The sequence below is a fragment of the Parasteatoda tepidariorum genome, chromosome 9 (genome assembly GCF_982258835.1).
Source record: "Parasteatoda tepidariorum strain Cologne lab strain chromosome 9, Ptep-v5.0, whole genome shotgun sequence".
NCBI classification, from domain to species: Eukaryota; Metazoa; Arthropoda; class Arachnida; order Araneae; family Theridiidae; genus Parasteatoda; species Parasteatoda tepidariorum.
In genome coordinates, this window is record NC_141763.1 from 13,175,510 (window position 1) to 13,200,420 (window position 24,911).

Consider the following 24,911-nt stretch of genomic DNA (forward strand, 5'->3'; position numbering starts at 1 on the left):
CTGTAATGCCGAAACCAGAAAATCTATTGATTTTTAAAAGCTATCGATAAAGCCACTATCTATAGAGTTTTTAATAAAAAATCTGGCAACTAAACAAATCAAATTTGTTCAGTTTAAAACAGTGTTGCCAGATTGGGCTACAAGTAGCGGATTGGGCTACTTTTAAAAGTCCCCGCTACTGAAAATTGAATTTTCGCTACTTGCTACTTTTTGGGCTACTTATTATTTTTCGAACGCTACAAATCTTAAATATCCGCTACTTTTTTTCCTTACTGAAATATATATATATTTTTTAATTTTTTCCCTTCCCATTATAAAATGATTCTGAAGCTTCTTTACCATTTTTAAAAAGGACATTTTTGTTGTTGTTGTTGAAAACGTTCTCGCTTCAGTTTTGGATTCTTGATATGTTTTACTGATCGAGTCTATAATCTTTCCATGTTTATGTTTCAAATCGTAGACTCGGGAAATCGCAAAGATATATATGGAAAAATGCACGGAGAGTATGATGAGGAAAATGTTTTTTAACTCCAACTATTATTAATCGTTTATCTTCTGGAGAAAAAAAATCACGCTACTCGCTTTGAAACTCAGAAAAATTAAATCCAAAAGTCATTTTACCTGATGAATGAAAATAGTTGTTGTGAATATCAATGAGTTTCCAAAAAATATCGTACTGTTAAATGCTTTTTAGTGAATTCATTTCACTTTTGTAAATCACGATCTATTCACAGTTGCACGAAAAATAGGAAAATTTTTATATCTCTCTAGAGCAGGGATGGGCAAACTACGGCCCGCGGGCCAACTGTGGCCGGCCGGAAGGTTTTATCCGGCCCGCGGATATAATTTTAATTTGCCGATCAGTGGCAATATACATAAACAATATACATCCATTTTCTTGTCAACTATTTAAAATTATTTCTGTTTTCCCTTTTTTAACAAAGTACTGATGACCTTTTTACTTTCTCTATTTTTGTTCTACAAAACATAAATTGATGGAAATAGTTAGCACAGACAGCTTCAATTGGTAAAATGTTGAAAGCAGAAGTTCTTCATAGAATAGTCTTAGATTGGCTCTAACTAGCGTTTGTCTTTCTCGAGGAATCTAATATAGGTAAATTGTACTTCACATTTGGCAAACTACGCATTTTAAGATTCAACGAGCGGACAATCTAACAATCAGATGAAGCAGTTGCTTCTAAATATGCCAAAGTTTTACAAATCATTACCAAAAGCTAGTTTCCAAAATTTAATATTTCATGCCCAGAAAATCAACTCTATGTTTGCTTAATCTTATATATGTGAACAAGAGTTTTCAACTCATTTCAGAAGTAGACTAACAGAAAAGCATTTAGCCTTGTTCCGTAAAATAGGCACATCTCGCTTCGAACCTTAATATAAGGAGCTTTTAAAAACGAAATCGCAATTTCATTCATCTCACTAAATATTTAAATTAAAACTTGTATATCGCTTTTTTTTTTAAATTTTGAAAGTTTTATTTGTCCCACCAAACATTTTTTTTCTCGAATTTTGGCCCTCGACCAAAAAAGTTTGCCCATCCCTGCTCTAGAGCTTAGATTTGCCCGTTGTAAATGATGAAATTATTTTTTTTAAAGGAAGCTATAATATGTATTGCTATGGTTACAGTTATTATTTTTCACCTCATTTTGCCAAATATGCAATAAATAAATGAAACAAATAAAAATTAAGTTTTGGATAGTTATCATATTAAAATAAAATTCGTATTACCAAACGCAAATGATAATCAGAATTGGCATCAAGGAGAACGACATGAAGAAATATTTCATAGAAGGCCAAGGCCCACCCAATGATGACGATGAAACGCAAAAGATGGATTTTGTTTTTAAAACAAAAATATATACTATGAAATTTCAAATAATAATTAACTATAACAATGAAATTATGAATAAAAATGACTAAGTTAATTGAAACATAATGCACTTAGGGATCAGGAAAACTGAATAACGACAATTTTTTTAATTCGAAAATGTCAACATTTTAAACCTTTCGAAACATTTATAGTAATTGCAAAATAACTAGGGAAGATAATTACTTTTAATGATAAACACGGTAATGTATATGCTGCGTGTTATAAAAGGAGTTTAGAAAATTATTAAAGCTACTTCACTGAAACTATCGTAAACTGATCAGAAGTGGAACTACAATTTGATGGTTTTATAAGGGAAGTCATCTTATAGAAATGATAATAAATTGTTTTTACCTGTTTTGCACTTGATCATCAAAATCTTAGATAGGTGATAACTTATAGAGATGGTCAACTTAACAGGTTTTACTGTGCAAGTAAAGTAAGCACAGCAACTAAGGCGAGCTGCGAGAAAAGAAAATATTTACGAGCATTTAGTGCAAATCTATCTTTTTATCATTGTTTTTTTTTTTTAACTTTACAACAGATGTTACGGCTACTATAAATGAAAAAAAAATTAGTTAAAAATATTTGTTGCTTCGTAGACGCTTTAAAATACTGTTTCATACGTTGTCCAAATCAAAATATTCATTTGTTCACTAAATTACTATCAAAACTATTCTCAATCGAGTTTGAAACAATTATTGATGCTGTTACAAAGAAAAGCAAAGTCATATTTCTCATCTGCGAGCTGAATGTTTGTACTTTGTATTGTTTCGAACTTCAGAGCAGAAAGCATTAAATAAATTATTTTGCTTATCAAAAAAAGATTTTTTGCCTTTTATTTTTAAATACGCACAGATGTAGGCCCATGAAGTTGAACTTTTCCGAATTTCTTGTTGGAGATTGGGTCCTAGTTAGGTCTTATTTTTAATTTCCTCGAAACGCGAGATAATTTTTATTAAAAAAAATTAGCTAGTGAGAACATTTTTATGTGCGAGTAATTAAGGTTCTTGAGATTGGGGAACGAAGCGAGCTGAGGTCGAAACCTCTTAGTATTCTTATGCAGCTCAAAGACCGGACCAACATTAAAATATCGAAGATAGTTCCGACTGATTTTTACACATAAAAAAGCTGGAAAAAAACGAGCTAGCCAATGTTATTATAATTTTAGTGTTTTCTGGCAAACGGCGCTGTTTTACAGAAATATTCCAAATAAATTAGTGCAGTAAATAAATTAGTGCAGTAATTTATATATATATATATATATATATATATATATATATATATATATATCATTTATTTTTGGGCTACAAAATGTTCGAATCCGCTACTTTTGGAGCTCCCATTCGCTACTTTTTAATCTTAAGTTCTGGCAACACTGGTTTAAAAATAAGTTCTTGTTTTCGTGTGATTTTAGTTAGATTTAGTGTGGCCAAGGATAAAGAGATTTAGTGTGGCCAAGGATTTTAGTTATAAGCCGATTATTATCTTATATAGAGTGTTGTTGATAGTATAATTACATTATATTTTAATGTATCTATTTTCTATTAATATTTAATTTTTTTTCAAAGATGCTTTGCAAAATTGAATCATTTTAAATAAAATTCAATGGCCAGTGATTTGGATAACTATCAGGTCGCATATTTTAGACTGCTAAAATTTTTCCTAAAATATTTATGACATTTTAAATAATCAATTAAGAATAATATTATTTATAATAAAACACCCATTTGTATCAATGCATCGCATGCAAAATTCTTGTTTGAAGTTTTACTAATAAATATTTCTCTATTTTTATTTTCTTTTCCCCTTAAATAAAGTAAAATTTAATTTTTTTTTCCCTTTGTGGGAAGAGGAGAGAAGACACCATATAATTTTTGTTGTTGTTAATTACTAATTGGCTGCATGTTCAACTTTAATGCAACCACTGTATGGGATTGACTTAAATGAAGTTCAAATTTATGATTTGAAATCTTTTAATGTGAAATTGAATTCGACAATTATTTCCTATTTGAGTTCATTTTTTATGCTAATAATTTTCTGTTTGTTTCTTCTATAACAGTCTATCCATGGTAAATTTACTACCGTTTAGGGGTACCTTCACAAATTCAACTTTAGAGAAAATGGTAGTTTCACAAAATACTTTTTCTTAAAATTTTATTTTTGTATCTCGTAAGAAATGATCTATCCTTATTTTAACTATATTTTTGTGTTGAATTTTCAATATAATTTTTATTTTTTACAAATTATGTCAAAATTTTCTCTAAGTAGGTACCTTTCAGAAAAACCTACACAGACCCCTCAAGGTCATTACGTCAATAGTTAATTAAAAATAACTCTGTGGAATTCTTCATTTGTGTGATTAAAATGCAATAATTTATAGCATAATTAATAAGGTGTATTTCCCATATCTGAGGGTTTTTCCGTATCGTGAGCTGCCCCACCAACTACAATTGCCAAAGCTCCAAATTGATTCTACAAGGGAAAATTTAAAAAAAAAAAAAAATCATGTGAAAGTTTACCCGGGGATGACCACAGGTTATACCCTTCAAGTTGGTCTCTTTCTGTGATGTTTTTTTCTTCTCCTTTTTTGATTTCTCCTGGGTCACTGCCCGGATGTTTCCAAGACATGGCGATGATTCTGCCACAGATCACAATACAGAATTCCTCTAGTTCGCACAGCAATGGAAAATCATTTTATTATGTCAATATAATTATTGGATACATTTAAATTTAGGGAAATTGGGGTATTTCTATCGTTGGACCTGTTGACACCAACTGTAATCATGAATGTGCCAAAGGGTTTTTGTGTTTCAAAATATGTGCCATGGTTTGTTTAGATTTGATTTGGTGCAGATTATGCTCTTTAAATCTGCCTCAATGTCTGCTCTTTTATCCCATCTTTTGTGACACTATCCACTCTGTCACCAAAACTTAGATATTATTTTGATGCCAGTACCAATATGGAACAAAAAAGTTAATTCATTCTTCTAATTTTAATGTTCTTTTGTTTACAGAATATCGTAGGTGCTACATAACTCAATTATTTAGCCAAGTTAAACTGTGATTTGGAAAATATTCAATCCATGTGTTTTAATTATAAATTTATAACTGAATTTAAAATTGAATTTTTAATTCAGTTAAACTCTGAGTTGCAAACTGTTAATTATATGTGGCTTAACTATAAATTTCTAAATATATTCAATTTAATAATTATCAAATTTCATTTCAGACTTTAATTGAAGCCACAAACTGTAGAGACTCCAAAGAAGTGTTGAGACTTTTAAATGAAAATATTTTTTCTGTAAAGGTATGTTGTTTTAATTTTTTTAGAACTGTAGTCCCATATTCAGACATCTGTCTGTTCTAGGAAAGTCTATTTTCCGGGGAGATTTTTAATAATCAAAATAAACAAAACTCTTTTCCTTTTGAAAAAAGAAAAGGAAAAAAATTTTTTATTTATTTATTTTTTTTGTTGAAATTATAGCTGTTTTTCTGATAGTTTAAAAAATTTTTCTCCATCGATAAGTACTCTAATATTGCTGAAAAAGCAAGTGCAGTTAAAGAAAAACTAATTTTGGGAAGAAGAATAAACTGAATATTAATTAAGCTGAATATTAATACTGTTTGAAAAGAACACCAGTAGACAAGCTTTGTTTCGCTTCAAATTGAAAAAAAATAAAAACTTCAGCAAAAAAAAAAAAAAGCTTCAGCATAAAGCAAACATCTATTATGGTTTATTTTGTAAGTAAATGAATTGTTATTTAGTATGGTATAATTTTCTTTCTTTGTATAGCTATAGTTAATATTATTAAAAATATTAATTATTTAATTTTTAGAAACATTTTTGTTGCGTTTTAGAATTTTTAATAGGTTTTTCTATAATGCACTTTTTTTGTTGGTCCTTTAGACTGGCACATAAGTGAGAATTCAATGGTATATTTTATCATACTAAACATTATTTAGTTTTTAAAAGTCATTCAAACTGTAAGAAAACATTATGTGTTGATTTGTTATTTTTTATTGAATAATACATGTTTTGATGCATTTAAAATATCTTATTCGGAAGAAATCTATATTCCGAATTTGCCAAAGTCCCGGCAATTCTGGATATGGGACTTTATACTGTATTACGTTTGAATAATTACTGTTAGTATTAAATTTTATAAAAAAATGAATAAATAAAAATAATAATTTTTGGGAATATTTTCTTATTGATACTTAATTTCAATATTGATATTTAATTTTTACATTGATACTGAATATTCCAACTGAAATTAAAAATAACCCATTAAAAATGCTGCATTCTTGCTCTTGAAATAAATTTTAAAAAATATACTGTGCTATTATGATGGTTATGAGTTTTACAGTTCTGTTATTTTTTATTGCAGTAAAAATGTAGAAAAAAAAACTAGAAAAAAAATATAAATATTATTTCACAAGAAGAAAAAATTATTAAAAATAAAATATTTAAAAAAGTATTTTTAAAAAAATTTAAAAGCCGGAAAACAAATTAAGGAAAAGATATAATCTTGTCATCAGCTCACTCGATTATATTCACAAAAAGAATGCATTCTAATATTGTGTTAATAAAGCCGAAGCAAAATATATTTATGTAATTATTTTGCTTGTAATTATTTTTATGTTTATCATGTATTTAAAAATATTTATATATTTTTTCCATGTTTGCTCTATATTTTTTACTTAGGAGTTTTATGTACTTGCAGCCTATACACTGTGAATAAAACTTTTTTTTTTCTTCTTAGTCACAAATATATATATATGTATGTAACATATTTTAAATTTCTGGCATGCCACTGCCAAAACTTGATTATAGTTTTGGCACAGGTACTGGTGTGAAAATGTTCTTTAATATTTTCTGAAGGATTAAAAAATATCACATAAGTTTGAAAAATATTTAAGAAATATCCATAAATATTTTATTTATTTCAAATGGCAGAAGTGAATTGACATGTTAGAAAGCAAAAACACAGGAACAAAACAAGAAAGTAAAATGTCATTTCCTTAGGAGCGTTCTTGCTTCCCAATATCGCTCGGTAGACGACGACCCGTGGAGGGCCTTGCAGCACAGAATGTGGCTGCCATCCAAAACAGCTTGGCTCATGCACAGAGAACAATAGGGATCAGGTGCAGCCCTAAACGAAACAGGTGCGCGGCCAGTCTGGAATGGTGTTCTGTCGAAGATCTCTCCACACTTTGGTTTTTACTCTTTCTGACAATTGATGATGGAAATCCCCATTGATTTTTGATCTAATAATCCTTTTTAAAGTTGAAAAATATCCATAAATATAATCAATGTAATATTGAATATCCCCAAAAATTCTCATATCTTGAGAATTCAAGTAACAATGGAAAATGATAGTACAACTATGTTTTGCTTTTGCCACTATTTGTGAGAATATTTATATTCTTGGAAAACATTTCGTTACAGATTTCTTTTACATCTACATTCATTTGAGAATTTTTTTTCTTGCCAACTTCAGCGATAACGTGCGTGCAGATAAGTGTGATATAATGCTGGAGAGTGTGGGTGTGGGAATCATAATTGGTGTTTATTTTACATTTTAAGTTCAATCGCCAAATATAAGTTTGACCAGAAATTTACTAAACTGTAATAAGAATTTCACACACTTTGGTGTTTACCCTGCACTGAGTGGCTTTAATTGTATGATTGAAAAGTATTAGCATGTTCACTTATAGTCTGAATGCTATTTCTTGTTGTGTGTGAATGAATGCTATTTCTTGTTCTAGTATAAAATTTAAAAAAATATGTAGACAACTAAGTAGACCAGTGAAAATATATACTAATAAGGAAATGTGTAGTCACTGGTTTTGCCAACTATTAACTCAATAATTGGGCCTGAAAGAAATTGTTTATTCTTATCGTTCATAATAGTAATCTTTTGAATATTTCTTGCAGGATGGTAGAATTTTCAGATTTTTATGTGATTCTGAAAATGAAGCAAATTGTCTTCAGGAATGTCATTGTTCTAAAAAGGAAAGGGACATAATCTACATGTTAATTGACTCTGGTTTTAACATAGAAGAATTAGATGAGGTAAATATCAAGACTGTGACCCAAAAACAATTTGAGTTTTTTATTTTGGTAATTTTCTCCTACAAATATTTTTTTTTTACAAAACTATCATTGCTGATCACTTAAAATTACAATTAGTAAAATTCTTAATGTGTACTTTACAATTATGCAGGATTATTATAATTAATCATCTAAAAATACTAGTTTTAAAAAACGTAGCATGTTACTGTGGTATTCTTTTTTCCAAGTGTCTTCTAATCCTGTTTTGGCATCTTAAAAGTCCCATACAATACCATTTAGTGGTCAACTTATGAACTATTTTTTTTCTTTACTGAGGCTTTTTGGTGTTTATCGGTTTTAAAAAAAAAGCAATGTTTCCCAAGGTTTTGGAGGTCAAAACTGAAGATCCTCTAGAAATTAGAGAAAAACACATCTATTTACATGCAATAATACTTTTTGTGAAATAAGTAAACAGGGTGCGTAGCATTTTTAAAAAGTCCTTAAATTTGGTTATCTATTCAGGTGCTTTTCTTATTCAGGGTTGTAAAAAGTACTTAATTTTCTATCTTTTAAAAAAGATATTTTTATTTATTTGCTGTGCCGATTGTCCTTCTAAATTACAAGAATGCATGTTTTTCACAGTTTTCTCTGCAATATTTATCAGAAATTAGTTATTTTACCATGATTATGCAAAGTTCTTGAAAATGTTTTTTAATTTTATTGATTTTATGCTTAGAAATTAAGAGCATTTTGCATTATATATATATATACATATATATATATACATATATATATATATATATATATATATCTGTCTGTATATATATATCTGATTTACAATTGGAGAGTGATTTTGCGAGGAAGAACAAAATAGGGGTGACACCTATTTGCAAATAAGGTATCAAGTGATAGGTATATAGTATCAGATGATCAGGTAGCTCTGACTGACAGCATGTGGCTCAGTTGCAGAGCTGGAAAAGTGACCAGTTTCCTTACTTAGGTTACAGATTGAGCCAATTTTTGTTTTCCTATATATTGGGCGTATCAGATGATATTTTTAACCAAGTTTGGATTTATTTGCTTTGTTAGTTTTTTTTTTTTATTGAAAAGAAAATCCATTTGCCTCTTCAATTGTTTTCATCAGTGTGTATATAAATATGCTTGTACACATTATTATTTCTTCATTTAATGCAGAAATTTGTTTCAACTTTTTAGAAAGGTAACACGTGTCTGTTTTACGCTGTGAAAAATAACCATTCCCTTTTGTGTGATGTTCTATTGCAATGTGGTGCAAACATGTGGGCCAACACAGAAGTAAGTATATATATTATTAATTTTTCTGCATACTAGCCTAACTAGGCAACCAACTTTTTAAATAAGTAGAATTTCAAGTATTTTAAACAGAACAAGTATTATTGTACTGAAAAAATTAATGCGATATGTAAAAAAAAACAACCTCATATTGCTCAAGTAAGATAGAATTTGATTTTAGTGACATACATTTTCAAATGGTATAAAGGGCGAATTTCTCTTTACAATGCTTAGTACAACATATGTTAAGATTAAAAAATATATATATACTAATTACCTTGATGGTACTTTTGATGGATAGTAATCAGATTGGATAGAATTTTTATAGAAATTAAATCAAACTCTGCACTTACTTGCTATTATTATTTAAACCAGCCAATGAATTTATATTGTAATAGTTTTGTTTTTTCTTTCTCCAAAACGAACTTTGACTGTGATAAATTTCTTTAAGTTAAAAGGATACATAGATTTAAAACAGTAAACAATACATTTCAAAGCAAAAAAATTTAACTTAAAAAAAGTAATTTAGCTTAATAGCACTGTTTTGAAACTCAAAAACTGCATAACCAATAACCAAATAAAGGAGTATTTACGTTTATAAGTTCAAATCTGTCTTTATATTTATTTCACATGTTTTATCTGATATAAATAGGTATAATATATATAATATTTCACATGTTTAATTTCACATGTTTAATTTCACATGTTTAATTTCACATGTTAGTTATTTCGCATGTTAAAGAAGTTAAAATCATGCTGTTTCAAATTTTCATGAGATGTTTTTTTTTTAAATTTTTTTTTTTTTGTTATACAAAAGAGAATTGTATGCCAGTTAGTTCTATTTATTAGAGAGTATTTTCAATCCAGGAATTTCTTTGTCAAATCAAGATACACTTACTCATCTACCTAAAACTATAGAAATTACATCAAAAATATTAAAACTCATGAATTATATGTTAAGTTCTCTGCTGAAAATAAATTTTAAAATGAAAGTTTAAGTAGTTAACATAAAAAATCAAAGTAAGTAGTATAAAGCCATTGACATAATTAGTTTCTATCTGCAATATAAAGTGCTCCTCATTTTTTATAAAAGAATTTAAAAAAAACTACTTACAAGTTCCAATAAAAATATTTGTAGTGATTTTGTTAATTGTTATATTTGTCAATTGCATTATGATTTATTTTATCTTATATCTTTAATTAATATATCATTTTATTGAAATCAAATTTTATTGTATGTAATATGCATTTAGTAAAATTTACTGAAAGTAATTTCACTTTTTCTAATGTACACTTTTTTTTTATTGCAGTTTAATATTTCCATTCTTGATTATGTACTACAAACATCTTCAACTAACATTAAAGATATTTTTGATAAATTTTATGTGAGTCATATTTTAGTTTATTCTTCAAAATGTTTACTAATTTGTGTAAGTTGATTGCTATTTTAGCTATGAAACTCATTGTTTACGTATTTATTACTACTTTTTTTCCCCTTGTTTATCATTAAATAACAAGGCTGCTTTCCCTAAGCAAATTTTCTATAAGCCTCCCTCTACAAAATATAGAGTATCGTTGCAGTTTTCAAAATTTTCTAAGTTGGGACTCTCTTGTTTTCGGTTTAATTCTTAATTTTGTACAATTATAATTTTTGCATTTTATATAAGGTCGGTTTTTCAACAACGGTTATAATGTGAGGTTTATCGTCACTCAAAATTAAAATCATGAGAAAGGGCTAAAATTAGTATCTAGAACATCTCAAAGTTTTTGATTAAATAAAACTACCATGGGAAATCTCCATCGGCAAATAGTAACTTAAATATGGTTTCAAATTAACAATTAGGTTAAAATATTACAATGTCACCCCCATCATAGGACTAACTTGAAAACACCAATAACTTTTGGGCTCATTAACTAAAACTTGATCTTTTTATCACGAAGAAAATAATAATGATATAAAAGCAGTCCAGTGCCGGATTAAGCGTACGCGGGGCCCTAGGCCATTCAAATTTTTTAGGCCCTTAGATTAAATTTTTTTTCTCGTATATTTTTTATTTATTCAAATATAAAAGTATTTATGTATCTTTTCATTTGAAAAAGCATAAAAATAAATAATAATAAGTCAAATTTTATCTATAATGTTATCAAAGTTAATTTCACGGAGAACATCTTAATTTTATAATTTATTTTCAAAAAATCCATTTTAAGGGGGCCCCTAATCATTGGAGGCCCCAGGCCATGGCCTAGTCTGGCCTAATGGGTAATCCGGCACTGAAGCAGCCGAATGAAAGGGTTAGGAGAGCAATCAAAGTGAGTCTACTCTTTTAGGCAGATACCAAAAATAGACCATGCATAAACTTAGTAAGTCTTCCTCTCCACCAATTCTAAAAACAATTTAAGCACTAATGTTATAATAATAAGTTAGTTTGTTTATGTAATTGTAAATGATAATGCTAAAATGGTTTAATTGTAAATAAAGTATTATTTGTTTAAATTTAAGACGAGTAAATTTCCTTTATTTAATTTAATTACAATAACTATATGATATGGCCTAAAAGCGTCACAATAAAATATACAGCACACTCTAACTTTCTTTCTCTAGCCTGGTGTTTGGAAAGCTGTTGAGTGGGAAAACATTTATCAAGTTAGAAAATTAGTCAATTTATGGTGCAGAACTGATCTCTATCAAGTGAGTGTACTATGCCATCTGTTTTATTGTAATTCAAATGAACCTTATCACATTTAATTCAATACCATCACTTTCTTAAGGACAACTGTTTTACTTTAATATTCAAGTACTGTGTGATTAATTATTAAAGAAATTTAAATAGGCAGGTGTGTGAAGTGTTATTAGCTTATGCATCTCTATTTGGTAAAAAAAAAAAAAAATTTAAAAATGCTTTTTATATGAAACTGATGTATTGTTCACAGTAGTCTAGGAAATAATGATTTTATTAAACAATAGTTCATATTAACCACGCTCGGATAATTTTTTTAATGGACCTACTCTGTTTGACCATCAAATTTAGACCTAACCATTATATACCACACTCTCATTATATATATATTTATATATCTTGTTCAAATTTTCAATCGTTCATAAAATAGTTTTTATTCATCCATTCAAGTTGAAATACATTTTTTAAAACTTGTAGTAGATGACACTTGATGTTAATACAGTTTTTTTTTCAAATATTAATTCATTCATTAATTTTAGTTTTAAAAAGGAGAAAATGTTTTAATTATTTAATAAAAAGTAACTAAAATAAAATTTTTCTTTGTTGACCTAGGAATTGACTTACATTTTTATTTTATTTTTATATTACTTGTTTATCATGTTAGCAGGGGATGGAAAGTGGATAATTTTTAATTGCTTTTTGATAATATTGATTAACAGTTGACAAAGTTTTCATGATTATACTTTTTAATAGCTGAATTACTTTTAATTTTGTGCATAAAATGTAATTTATCCTTTTGTTTTAAATAAAAATAAATAAATAAATAGGTACTTTTGATGGATAGTAATCAGATTGGATAGAATTTTTATAGAAATTAAATCAAACTCTGCACTTACTTGCTATTATTATTTAAACCAGCCAATGAATTTATATTGTAATAGTTTTGTTTTTTCTTTCTCCAAAACGAACATCAAAAATATTAAAACTCATGAATTATATGTTAAGTTCTCTGCTGAAAATAAATTTTAAAATGAAAGTTTAAGTAGTTAACATAAAAAATCAAAGTAAGTAGTATAAAGCCATTGACATAATTAGTTTCTATCTGCAATATAAAGTGCTCCTCATTTTTTATAAAAGAATTTAAAAAAAACTACTTACAAGTTCCAATAAAAATATTTGTAGTGATTTTGTTAATTGTTATATTTGTCAATTGCATTATGATTTATTTTATCTTATATCTTTAATTAATATATCATTTTATTGAAATCAAATTTTATTGTATGTAATATGCATTTAGTAAAATTTACTGAAAGTAATTTCACTTTTTCTAATGTACACTTTTTTTTTATTGCAGTTTAATATTTCCATTCTTGATTATGTACTACAAACATCTTCAACTAACATTAAAGATATTTTTGATAAATTTTATGTGAGTCATATTTTAGTTTATTCTTCAAAATGTTTACTAATTTGTGTAAGTTGATTGCTATTTTAGCTATGAAACTCATTGTTTACGTATTTATTACTACTTTTTTTCCCCTTGTTTATCATTAAATAACAAGGCTGCTTTCCCTAAGCAAATTTTCTATAAGCCTCCCTCTACAAAATATAGAGTATCGTTGCAGTTTTCAAAATTTTCTAAGTTGGGACTCTCTTGTTTTCGGTTTAATTCTTAATTTTGTACAATTATAATTTTTGCATTTTATATAAGGTCGGTTTTTCAACAACGGTTATAATGTGAGGTTTATCGTCACTCAAAATTAAAATCATGAGAAAGGGCTAAAATTAGTATCTAGAACATCTCAAAGTTTTTGATTAAATAAAACTACCATGGGAAATCTCCATCGGCAAATAGTAACTTAAATATGGTTTCAAATTAACAATTAGGTTAAAATATTACAATGTCACCCCCATCATAGGACTAACTTGAAAACACCAATAACTTTTGGGCTCATTAACTAAAACTTGATCTTTTTATCACGAAGAAAATAATAATGATATAAAAGCAGTCCAGTGCCGGATTAAGCGTACGCGGGGCCCTAGGCCATTCAAATTTTTTAGGCCCTTAGATTAAATTTTTTTTCTCGTATATTTTTTATTTATTCAAATATAAAAGTATTTATGTATCTTTTCATTTGAAAAAGCATAAAAATAAATAATAATAAGTCAAATTTTATCTATAATGTTATCAAAGTTAATTTCACGGAGAACATCTTAATTTTATAATTTATTTTCAAAAAATCCATTTTAAGGGGGCCCCTAATCATTGGAGGCCCCAGGCCATGGCCTAGTCTGGCCTAATGGGTAATCCGGCACTGAAGCAGCCGAATGAAAGGGTTAGGAGAGCAATCAAAGTGAGTCTACTCTTTTAGGCAGATACCAAAAATAGACCATGCATAAACTTAGTAAGTCTTCCTCTCCACCAATTCTAAAAACAATTTAAGCACTAATGTTATAATAATAAGTTAGTTTGTTTATGTAATTGTAAATGATAATGCTAAAATGGTTTAATTGTAAATAAAGTATTATTTGTTTAAATTTAAGACGAGTAAATTTCCTTTATTTAATTTAATTACAATAACTATATGATATGGCCTAAAAGCGTCACAATAAAATATACAGCACACTCTAACTTTCTTTCTCTAGCCTGGTGTTTGGAAAGCTGTTGAGTGGGAAAACATTTATCAAGTTAGAAAATTAGTCAATTTATGGTGCAGAACTGATCTCTATCAAGTGAGTGTACTATGCCATCTGTTTTATTGTAATTCAAATGAACCTTATCACATTTAATTCAATACCATCACTTTCTTAAGGACAACTGTTTTACTTTAATATTCAAGTACTGTGTGATTAATTATTAAAGAAATTTAAATAGGCAGGTGTGTGAAGTGTTATTAGCTTATGCATCTCTATTTGGTAAAAAAAAAAAAAAATTTAAAAATGCTTTTTATATGAAACTGATGTATTGTTCACAGTAGTCTAGGAAATAATGATTTTATTAAACAATAGTTCATATTAACCACGCTCGGATAATTTTTTTAATGGACCTACTCTGTTTGACCATCAAATTTAGACCTAACCATTATATACCACACTCTCATTATATATATATTTATATATCTTGTTCAAATTTTCAATCGTTCATAAAATAGTTTTTATTCATCCATTCAAGTTGAAATACATTTTTTAAAACTTGTAGTAGATGACACTTGATGTTAATACAGTTTTTTTTTCAAATATTAATTCATTCATTAATTTTAGTTTTAAAAAGGAGAAAATGTTTTAATTATTTAATAAAAAGTAACTAAAATAAAATTTTTCTTTGTTGACCTAGGAATTGACTTACATTTTTATTTTATTTTTATATTACTTGTTTATCATGTTAGCAGGGGATGGAAAGTGGATAATTTTTAATTGCTTTTTGATAATATTGATTAACAGTTGACAAAGTTTTCATGATTATACTTTTTAATAGCTGAATTACTTTTAATTTTGTGCATAAAATGTAATTTATCCTTTTGTTTTAAATAAAAATAAATAAACTTGATTTAAACCACACAAAAAAAAATTAGCTATAATAAATATAAAATAGCAGTAATTAAATTTTAAGTAAGTAAAATTTTAGTATGCTTAGTGGTCAATTGAATGCCTCCTTCAGGTAAATGACTGGGAGTACATTTACCCCCTCTCTGCACGCCACTGATATGAACACTGGTTTACACGCCACTGGTGTATTCTTAAGTTTCTAAATTGTTTTTTTTTTCTGTAATTATACTGGATAGAATGCTAATATGAAATTTTGTCATTCGACCCTTTAATTTCAAAAGTATAAAAAAATTATCAAAAATTTTCAGAATTATTTAATCTCATTCAATAATGTCTATTTTATTCTTTAACAAATATTTGTTAATATTCAATGTTATTTTTTAATTGTATGAAATACTTTGTTGTATCGGTAGTAGAAAATGTTAATGAATCAATAAAAAATTATGAAAGGATTAATTGCAGAATAAATCGAAAGGTGAGAATTGAGGAATGGCATCTTCGAACGAAATGCATATCAGGAACTAAATAGTTCCGTATATGATGTTTGAATAATCGTGTATTGTCATCTAACAATGAAAAACAAGTCATATTACAGGGACAGGCAATAGGGTATAGTTTGTCTACTGTAAGAACTCCCCCCACCACAAAGTCTGAGGTCCTCTGCTGCTGTAGATACTAGAATAGCACATTTCAGGAAGGGTAACTTATCTTCACTTCAAGGCTAACACAATAGACTGAAGAAAAATATTCCCTTTTTTTGTCGACCCCACACCCCTACTTGAAATAATTATGCCTTGTTACCATAGTAACTGCCACGGGTCCAGACGAATGGCTAGGAGAGCTCTTACTTTAGACAAACTGTATTTGATTATATTTCAATGTTATATGGAAATAATATTTGTGAGTCTTAGAAGTCCAAACGCTATATAAAGGGTTAAAATTATAATAATTAAGATGATGTAAAATATCTGCATCTTACAATTTAAATTTTTTTATTATTAAATTAAATAATAATGAATAAAATATTGCTTTTTCATATAGTTTTATTTAAAAATTTCATTTCAAAAAAAAATTACTAGAAAATTTATCATTTAATTAAGGTGCAATGCAAAATACTAACATTTTCACTTTATTTCATGTTAGTAAAAAAGTAAAAAATTATTAGCATGTGTTCGTTCTTTTAATATAATTTATCATATTGATTTTTTTTGCTAATTTTTTAATCTATGCATATTTTTATAGGATGGTGTTTCATTAAAAAATATAGCTCTGAAAACTGGCCATGAAGAAATCATTTCCTTGATTCTGGGAATTTTTGAAACAATGGTCAGTGCACCTTTAGCTTTAAATTTTTTTTTCTTCTTTGTTGTGGAGTTTGTAGTCATATGTGAAAATAAATCTTTTTTTTATTTATAAAATATTCAATTCTGTGCCACTTTCTATTTTTAAATAAATTTTAAAATTTAAAAAAATCAAATATAATTACATAGTTGAATTTAATACACAGAGAATAAATAAATAAAATGTATGCAGTCTGAATAAATATAATTATATACAATGATATTAAAGTATGTCTTATGAATATTTAATATATCTTTTCAGAAAATAATTCATCATATACTTGCCCAGAATATTAAAGCTGTCAGTGAACTATTGGAAAAATGCCATAATAAAATTCGGCTTGATCTTCGAAAAATGGTAGTCTTTTATTTATTTTCTTATATAACTTTGCTTTATTATTTTTAAATTTATCTGAATAAATTGTACTTTATTACATTTCATTTCAGATCAAGTATAAAACATCTATTAAAGCAAGTAGTGATTTTTTTTGTTGTTGAAGCTTTTGTAACTTTTTTATAATTGTGTGTTTAAATGGTCATTTTACAAGCTGCCAAATTTATATTTTTCATTGTGACAACAATCGAACTAAATATTCATCATCATTATCATCATCATAGTTGGCCAGACAGCCCAATGTGGGCCAATGCCTTCCTCTGAATATTTCTCCATAATGACTTTCGATTTATCTTTGATCTCCAATTCTTTTTATTAATTGCAAGAAAATCAGACTCCACCGAATCAGGCCATCTCACCTATGGCCTTCCCAGATTTCTTGTTCCAGTGGTCTAAAAAGCAATATAATTTTTAATGTATTGTCATCACTCGTTTCAATCACAAACTAAGTATTAGTTTTTTCCTAAAATAAGTTCAATCTATTTCTTCACTTCATGGTGATTGCAGAATTCATACATTCATAACAAAAAATTGGAAGCAAAGTACTGTATACCCAGGTGTTTTAAGTCTACTTTTCAAACCCCCAAAATTTTACCAAAATCAGTGGGTCCACTGGTAATAAAGTTAGACTTTGGCTGATCATGAAATATCGATGCACAATAAGCAATAAGATAGATATCAATGTCTCTAGATCAATTTTCCCCTTACAAAAACTATTTTTGATATGTTATATGCAATTAATTTTGCTTTTTCATCTCATCATATTTTCTTTTCATATAAAGTTTTTTCATTGTGTTGACATAGTCAATAACTACTTCTCCCACTTATAACGCAACAAAAACTTTTGAAACATATCATGAAGCTGCAAATTTAAAAATTGCAGAACATCATATGTATCAGATTCAATAACGTTAACAGCATCATTATAAGAATCTTCTTTATCTTCATCTGCAGAGTCCCATAAAAATGGTCCCCCCTCCCATCCAAAGAATTCGAAATTTCACGCTTTTTAAGAAGTGTAACGACAAAATAGAAAATTTCATATATTATTTTTTCAGCGCTCGTCTTAACCCTTTCGCGACGCAAAGCGCGAAAGCGCGCTTACCGCTGAGGCCGGCAATCTCTCTAGCGTGTGTCTCCCCAGGGCCGGAGGGTTTTTCGATGTTAAGCCTAATTCCATGAAATTACCGAAATATCAGCGCGTTGTTTAATATTGTTCTGTAGAGTATTTAAGTGACATGTGCTTTATATATATTTCTATGGATACTTTATTTATTTAAGTTATTTCTTGTTTAAATGTATATTTTACACATTTTATTTTATAATGTCACTATCACGCTACACATTTTATCACGCTACACATTCTATCACGCTACACATTTTACACATTTTATTTTATAATGTCATTATAATGTCACTATCACTACTATCCGAATCTGTTTCAGAATCAATATCTGAAATATTTTGCATAATTTCCTCTATTTCCAGCTCAGTCAAAATTTTTTGACGCTTCGACATTCTAACGGTAAAAAGAAAAAAATTCAAGCCTACAAGATCTAATTATCCACTAAAAACTAATCCGAAAATCGAAAGTAGCGAGAGAAAAAAAAAACTCCCTTACTTACTGTAAATAAATATCATGTGCTAATTTAAAGAGCCCTCATAAAACATTCCCCCCCTCCACTCCTTTCCCTAAAAACCACGTGACTGTACTTTCATCTTGAGTAGAAGGTCAAATCTACATGTATCTGAAACCATATGGACATACAATGCCATCTTTTGGAAGAAATTTCATTTTTTAAAACGTTCCGAAACGCTGGCACAAATAAGTGACGGTCGGGGGTGAACGAGAAAACTTTCTGACACGCGGGTGTGTCGGTCGGGAAGTGAGCGCGTTTCTTGCTGGCACATATACATATATGTGACAGTCGGCTCGAAAGGGTTAAATCCCGGGATTAACTAAATAAATAAAAAAAATTCAATTTTTTTAGTCTGGGTTTAATTTGTGTTGTAAATAAGTTTTCTTTTAGATTAAATTTCAAACATATGTTGATTTGTTAATTTATTTTTGTTAATTGTATTTGTATTTTTGTGCATTTTTTTAGATAAAAATTCGAACATCATAAAATAAGTTGTTAAAAATTTTATATACTAATATTATTTATGCAACTATGTTACATAAAAAAAAACTACTTTATTAATCTTTTTCTTTTTTTAAAAAAATAATTGAATTGCATGGATAACATTTATATTTTCTTATAAATGGGACCAAATAAATTTGCTTTATGAAAAATTAAACATCAAATACTTAATACATTCAAAGTCCTAGATAACACAATTCTAGAAACAACAACTCTCCAAATTGAGTTTGAAATTTATAAATATGCTGGTTTTTAGTTTTAATACTCTTTACAATATAAATTTTTTTCTGTAAGTAATAAATACTTAAGTGCATATTTTTTGTGTTTTAAAATTTCTGCATTTAAAATTTTTTTAAAAGCAATAATATTGATCTGATATATATTGCCATGTTTAGTTGGTAAATTTAATGACATGTGAATTTATATAGCACAAAATTCTATGTAATGCCTCTTGTCTCAAAGTTTGTATTATCTTCAACTTTTTTGAGTAAGCATTATTGTTGCTGAAAAATATTAAATGAGAGCATTTTTTTGACAGAGTGATAGAGGGGCACCTATTCTTTATTACCTCATCAAGTCTGGAGATGTGGGTGCCATTGAGCTTTTCATAAAATATGGGTGCCATCTTTATACTATCATGCAGGATGACATAGGTGTAAGTTTTATTATGCTTTCATAATCTCATTTGCCTAATACATTCCCGTTGTACTTTTGTTTCAGATTTTCATTTTATTCTAATTCCAGACCATAGATATATTATGCACAAATATGATAAGACTAGTTGCCTTTGCCAACAAGCTTGGTCACCTTTCAAAGTTATCTAGTGCGTAGTGTTTTTAAAAAGTATTTAAAGGGACTTATTTTTGCGTTTTAACAGGACTTAAAGGTATTTTTTTATGGAGTGTTTTTTAAATGTGTTTAATTCCCCCTTTTTGAAAATAAGATTTTTTTACTTGCTGCTTATTATGCAAAAGGGTGGTTTTTACTTTGTTCTGTTCAACATTTTCACAATTCATTCACCTACAATCCATTTCGGCTTATTGTCGGTTCATAACGTGTGATAGCACCAATCAGGTTGCATGTTTGATGAAATACCTGTGGGTTATTTTATCGTGACCATGTAAAGTCTTTAAAAATTATTTTCCATTTTGTTAATGTATATAGTACTTAAAAATATTTTTTGAATGCTTAAAAAGTACTTAAAAGATGCTTATTTTTTGTTGAGAGATTTGGCTACGCACCCTGTAATACAACATCTAAACATAACCAAGCCAAATGCACATGCACAACTGTATTTAAATATTCTAATTCTGTAACCCTTCCTCCTATCCTAACACCTTAATTAATTTTTAAACCAAATTTTTTCACTTTATTTCAGTTTTTGCCAGCTGCTTTGCCTGTGCAGAAGTACTTTGATTTCAATTTTAACTATTTTCGAGACATGCCAGATTTATAATGAATGAATTGTGCCTTTAATGATAGAAAGATAAAATTTGATAGTAATTTTAATTTTTGATGGGGAGTCATCTTAGATACAATACAGTCTATAATTATGACATGTTTAAAATGGCCGCTTCTGAAAATCATAAAAAATATATATATTATTCGATGATTTTGAAGGTTATATTTTAAAAGAAATGACTGAATTCGATATTTTGTGCATGCACATTTTGTGCCTGTTTAACAACGGTTATAAAATAAAATTTAAAAAATCAGAAGAGGCATTATTTCATTGTTTTTTATGATGGCTCAAACGCCAGAGCATCAGGCTTGATGCTCTGGAACCTATTTGGCTTGAGTTTCAATTCAAGTTTCAATTCTCCTTGTGAGGTAACATCTTATATTAATGGAAAAAATAAGAAAATTATTATTTTTAAAAAAATCAAACTTTATTTAAAATTTCCTATTTTCCAATTTGCAAATAAATTGAGCGTTTCTCACTTGATACATTGATATTAATGAGGAAGACATCAATTTGAAAGTAGTTGTTATATTTTGCATTGTTCTTTATAAGTAAATTCTGAGATTTTTAAAATAAAATTTTTAATTTGTTTAAAATGCAGAATTAATAAATGTAGCATATTGCTTCATTTATCTAACTGTGGTTGATAAATACAAAAATAACTTCAATAAATTTAAAAATGTTGTTTCTAAAGAGACACACAAAAAAATATAAAATTTATTTTGTTCTAAAATATAATATTTATCTTGCAAATAATCTCAAGGAAAGAGGACAGGAATAATTGTCCCGAACTGTTAAGGGCCCAGTTAAAATTTCTCACAATAAATAACATTCTCTTTGATGTATTTATAAATGTTACTCTGCTTTAATAAAAGAATTCTTTACAATTAGCACAATTTAGTGCATTAATTTATATCAATTTAGCACAGATTGATTTATAAATATTAATTGGAAATTTTCTCTTTAGCATATTTATGAAAACTGCTATTTCAAAATTCATCGGTTAACCATTGTTTTTTAAAAGTCTTATTTAAAAAGCTTTCAAAATATGAAATTAAATTTTTTGTTGTTGTTTTGTTTGAGTTTTAAGCAAGGAATGAATTTCGTCCTTGGTCTCATAAGACTTGTGTCCAGCATTGCATAATATCAAAATTAATGTTAATAGTGTCCCTCAGTGAATTGATTGTAAAGACACCCAATGCCCCCAGTAGAACAAGTCAAGCATCACTGGTTGCTGTCAGTAAGCTGGTGGCGACGACTTTGATCATCTTTTGTAGGAACCAAGGATACACGGTATTAGTCCTCATTAAACTGTTCTACCGTAAAGCGCTCAACTTCGCATGCTCTGCAGAGGGGAGCCATTCCCTCTGCGGAGGATCAAATTTGCGATGGCATGTCCTTGGATCATCCTTGGGGATGTTTCTTAGACTGTTGCCAATAGCTCATTGTGCAGCTCTAGTGCGACGTAAAAGGTTCCTACCTCCTTCCTAATATTTATAGTGACAAAGTTTTTAGCATCATAGTTAATAATAACTGAAATTGAGCACTTAAAGCACACGGATTTATTTTAATGTTTACAAAAGCACTTTGTAATTAACAATTCTGAATGTCAATTATTGCTTATTTGTAGAATTTATATTTTTAGTTTGATATGCCAGTCCTGTTTTCAGCCTTAAAGCCAAGGATATCTCCGGAGGTTATAAGAGCTCTTCTTCCGCCAGATAAACCCTATCAGGAAGAAATGTTGTTCAAAATCCTGTACAGGGTAGGATCACTTTTTTTATTGCTACTTAGGGTTGCCACTCCACAGGGAGAACGGGGAAACCTGAAAAATATAGGGAATTTAAAAATCGCCTAAAATAGCAGGGAATTTTGAGTTTTTCTTCAGAAATTGGGAAAATGCAGGGAATGTTGTTTCTTATTTTTGTCTTTTAAAAAATGGTGACCACTCAAAGTGTAATCTATGGGATGTTTAAGGATATTTCAGTCATACTAAACTATTTCACAGGGTGCGTAGGGTTTTTAAGTGCTTAAAGGTGCTTATTTTTAATATACGTTTTTTAAAAGCCCTTAAATTTGCTTTTTTTTATTGGGTGAAAAGGTACTTAAATTTCCATCTTTCAAAATGAAATTTTTTCTTGGCGTGTCGATTGTCGTCAGAACTTACAAAAAAAGCATGATTTTCATTGTTTTCTTTGCAATATTTATCAAAAACTAGTTATAACTATGTAATGTTTCAGAAAATGTTTTTGCATTTTGTTGATTTTTATGTTTATAAATTAAGAACTTTAAACAACAGTGGGAAATAATTTTTATTACTGCCTGTATCCTAATTATGGTTTTTTTTTTTTGGAAAGTGACTAAAAATATATATTAGGTGCTTGTTGTTGAAAAATCTGGCTTCACATCTTGTTTTATTTACTTATAGCATTATTTATGTATGTTGAGCTGTTCCTTTTCTTCTCTAAGTTTACCAGAAATTAAAACTAGTATATATAGTTAGCCCAATATAGCTCACACAAGAGCACAGTAATTGTGTTTCCTCTTAATGTATTGTGTACTGGGAAAACACAGGGAATTTTTATTTTTTCTTTACAAACTGGAATAATACAGTGAATTTTGTTTCTTATTTTCGTCTTTTAAAAAATGGTAACCCCTCAAAGTGCATTTTTGGATGGGATATTTAAGGATTATATTTCAGCTGTCTTAAACTAGTTCATTTACTATAGCACTATTTGTTATAAGTATGTTCAGCTGTTCCTTTTCAGTAATGATAACTAGTATAGTTAGCCCTATACAGCTCCTACAAGAGTACAGTAATTGTGTCTTGCCTCTTAATATATTGTGTAGAATTAAGGGAAAACATAGGAAATTTTTTTTCTCCATATTTGAGAGGCAATTTTGCTATTTCAGATGGTATTGTTCTTATTTTTTTTCAAGACGACTTTAATTCTGCCTCAAAACAAATTATACAATAAAGGTACATATTTCATAAATTATTACTTTGGAGGATGTTTTCATATCGATATCTGTTAATGCCAGCTACTATCACCTAGAGCAGGGGTCGGCAACCTGTTTGTCCTTAAGGGCGCAATACTAAATTTGAAAATCACCGGGGGCGCATATTTTACAGATAATCATGCACAATTCTAAACTCAACTGACTACTTGCTGTATATCGCCGTTTGACAAGAGTTAAGTAAATCGCTCTGGCTATCATACATTTACATTAGTCCAGCAAGGGCGCATTAAAAATCGATCGGGGGCGCCGCGTTGCCTACCCCTGACCTAGAGGGGTTTTTTTTTCAAACTTGTTCTCCCCACCAACTTTTCAAGCTGGTCCTTTCTGAGATATTTCTTTTTTTTTAGTTCTCTCGTGCTACTGCCCGGTTGTCTTATCAATCAAATTTTTTGGCATATGTACCGATTAAGAAATATACACATGCTCAATTTAAATTAAGATGATTTTTTATTAATTTGTAAGTCTTTTTTTTTCTTCAAATAAACATTGCAAATAATTTTTCAACTAAGCACATTTTTTGGCACATGTGAAATCTTCCCCTGCTTAATTTATATAGATATGATTTTTTTTTATTAATTTTTAATTTTTTTTACTAATAAACATTATATGAATAAACGTAGCTTTGATTATCATTACAGGGTAAAACCGTTCTAGAAATTGCATTGATGGAAAAGGTTGGGGATGAAGTGTTCAAAATACTCATTGATAGAGGAGGACCTCTGCTACTTTGTGAAAGGAATCAGGTATGCTATATATATACAGTCAGACCTTGATATAAGGTCACCCTAAGGGACATCGCAAAAGTGACCTTAGAAGCGGGGTGATTTTTTAACCGATTCATAACAGTTCGTAAATAAGCACGTAAATAGTACATATTAAGACTTTTTAAAAATGTTAATACAAACCAAAACGATCAGTCATAAATTAAATGTTAAAGTCAATAAATTTTAACAGAATTAGTAAAGAATTAAAGAAAGTTAGATTTTAAAAAAAATTTAATTTACAATAAAGCTGTTTACAAATTTCCTCAAAGTGCACATACATACATTACATCTTACTTTATTTAAAATAG

At 28.4% G+C, this 24,911-nt stretch overlaps 1 protein-coding gene across 2 annotated transcripts in view; it reads left to right on the forward strand.

The window, feature by feature from the left end:
- The first annotated feature begins 93 nt into the window (after nt 1-93).
- The window catches only part of LOC107440974 (uncharacterized), a 41,811-nt gene continuing 16,993 nt past the window's right edge, over nt 94-24,911 (forward strand). The window contains exons 1-14 of one of the 2 annotated variants that reach the window (XM_087150895.1): nt 94-121; nt 3,335-3,523; nt 5,121-5,198; nt 7,830-7,967; nt 9,162-9,260; nt 10,568-10,642; nt 11,860-11,946; nt 13,290-13,364; nt 14,582-14,668; nt 16,724-16,807; nt 17,084-17,179; nt 19,895-20,011; nt 22,464-22,583; nt 24,478-24,582. In XM_087150895.1, the coding sequence (XP_087007021.1) occupies nt 3,497-3,523; nt 5,121-5,198; nt 7,830-7,967; nt 9,162-9,260; nt 10,568-10,642; nt 11,860-11,946; nt 13,290-13,364; nt 14,582-14,668; nt 16,724-16,807; nt 17,084-17,179; nt 19,895-20,011; nt 22,464-22,583; nt 24,478-24,582 (1,188 nt within the window). In that variant the 5' untranslated portion in view covers nt 94-121; nt 3,335-3,496. Of the gene's footprint in view, nt 122-3,269; nt 3,524-5,120; nt 5,199-7,829; nt 7,968-9,161; nt 9,261-10,567; nt 10,643-11,859; nt 11,947-13,289; nt 13,365-14,581; nt 14,669-16,723; nt 16,808-17,083; nt 17,180-19,894; nt 20,012-22,463; nt 22,584-24,477; nt 24,583-24,911 lie in introns of those variants that run through there. The other variant, XM_087150896.1, reaches the window with a different exon arrangement.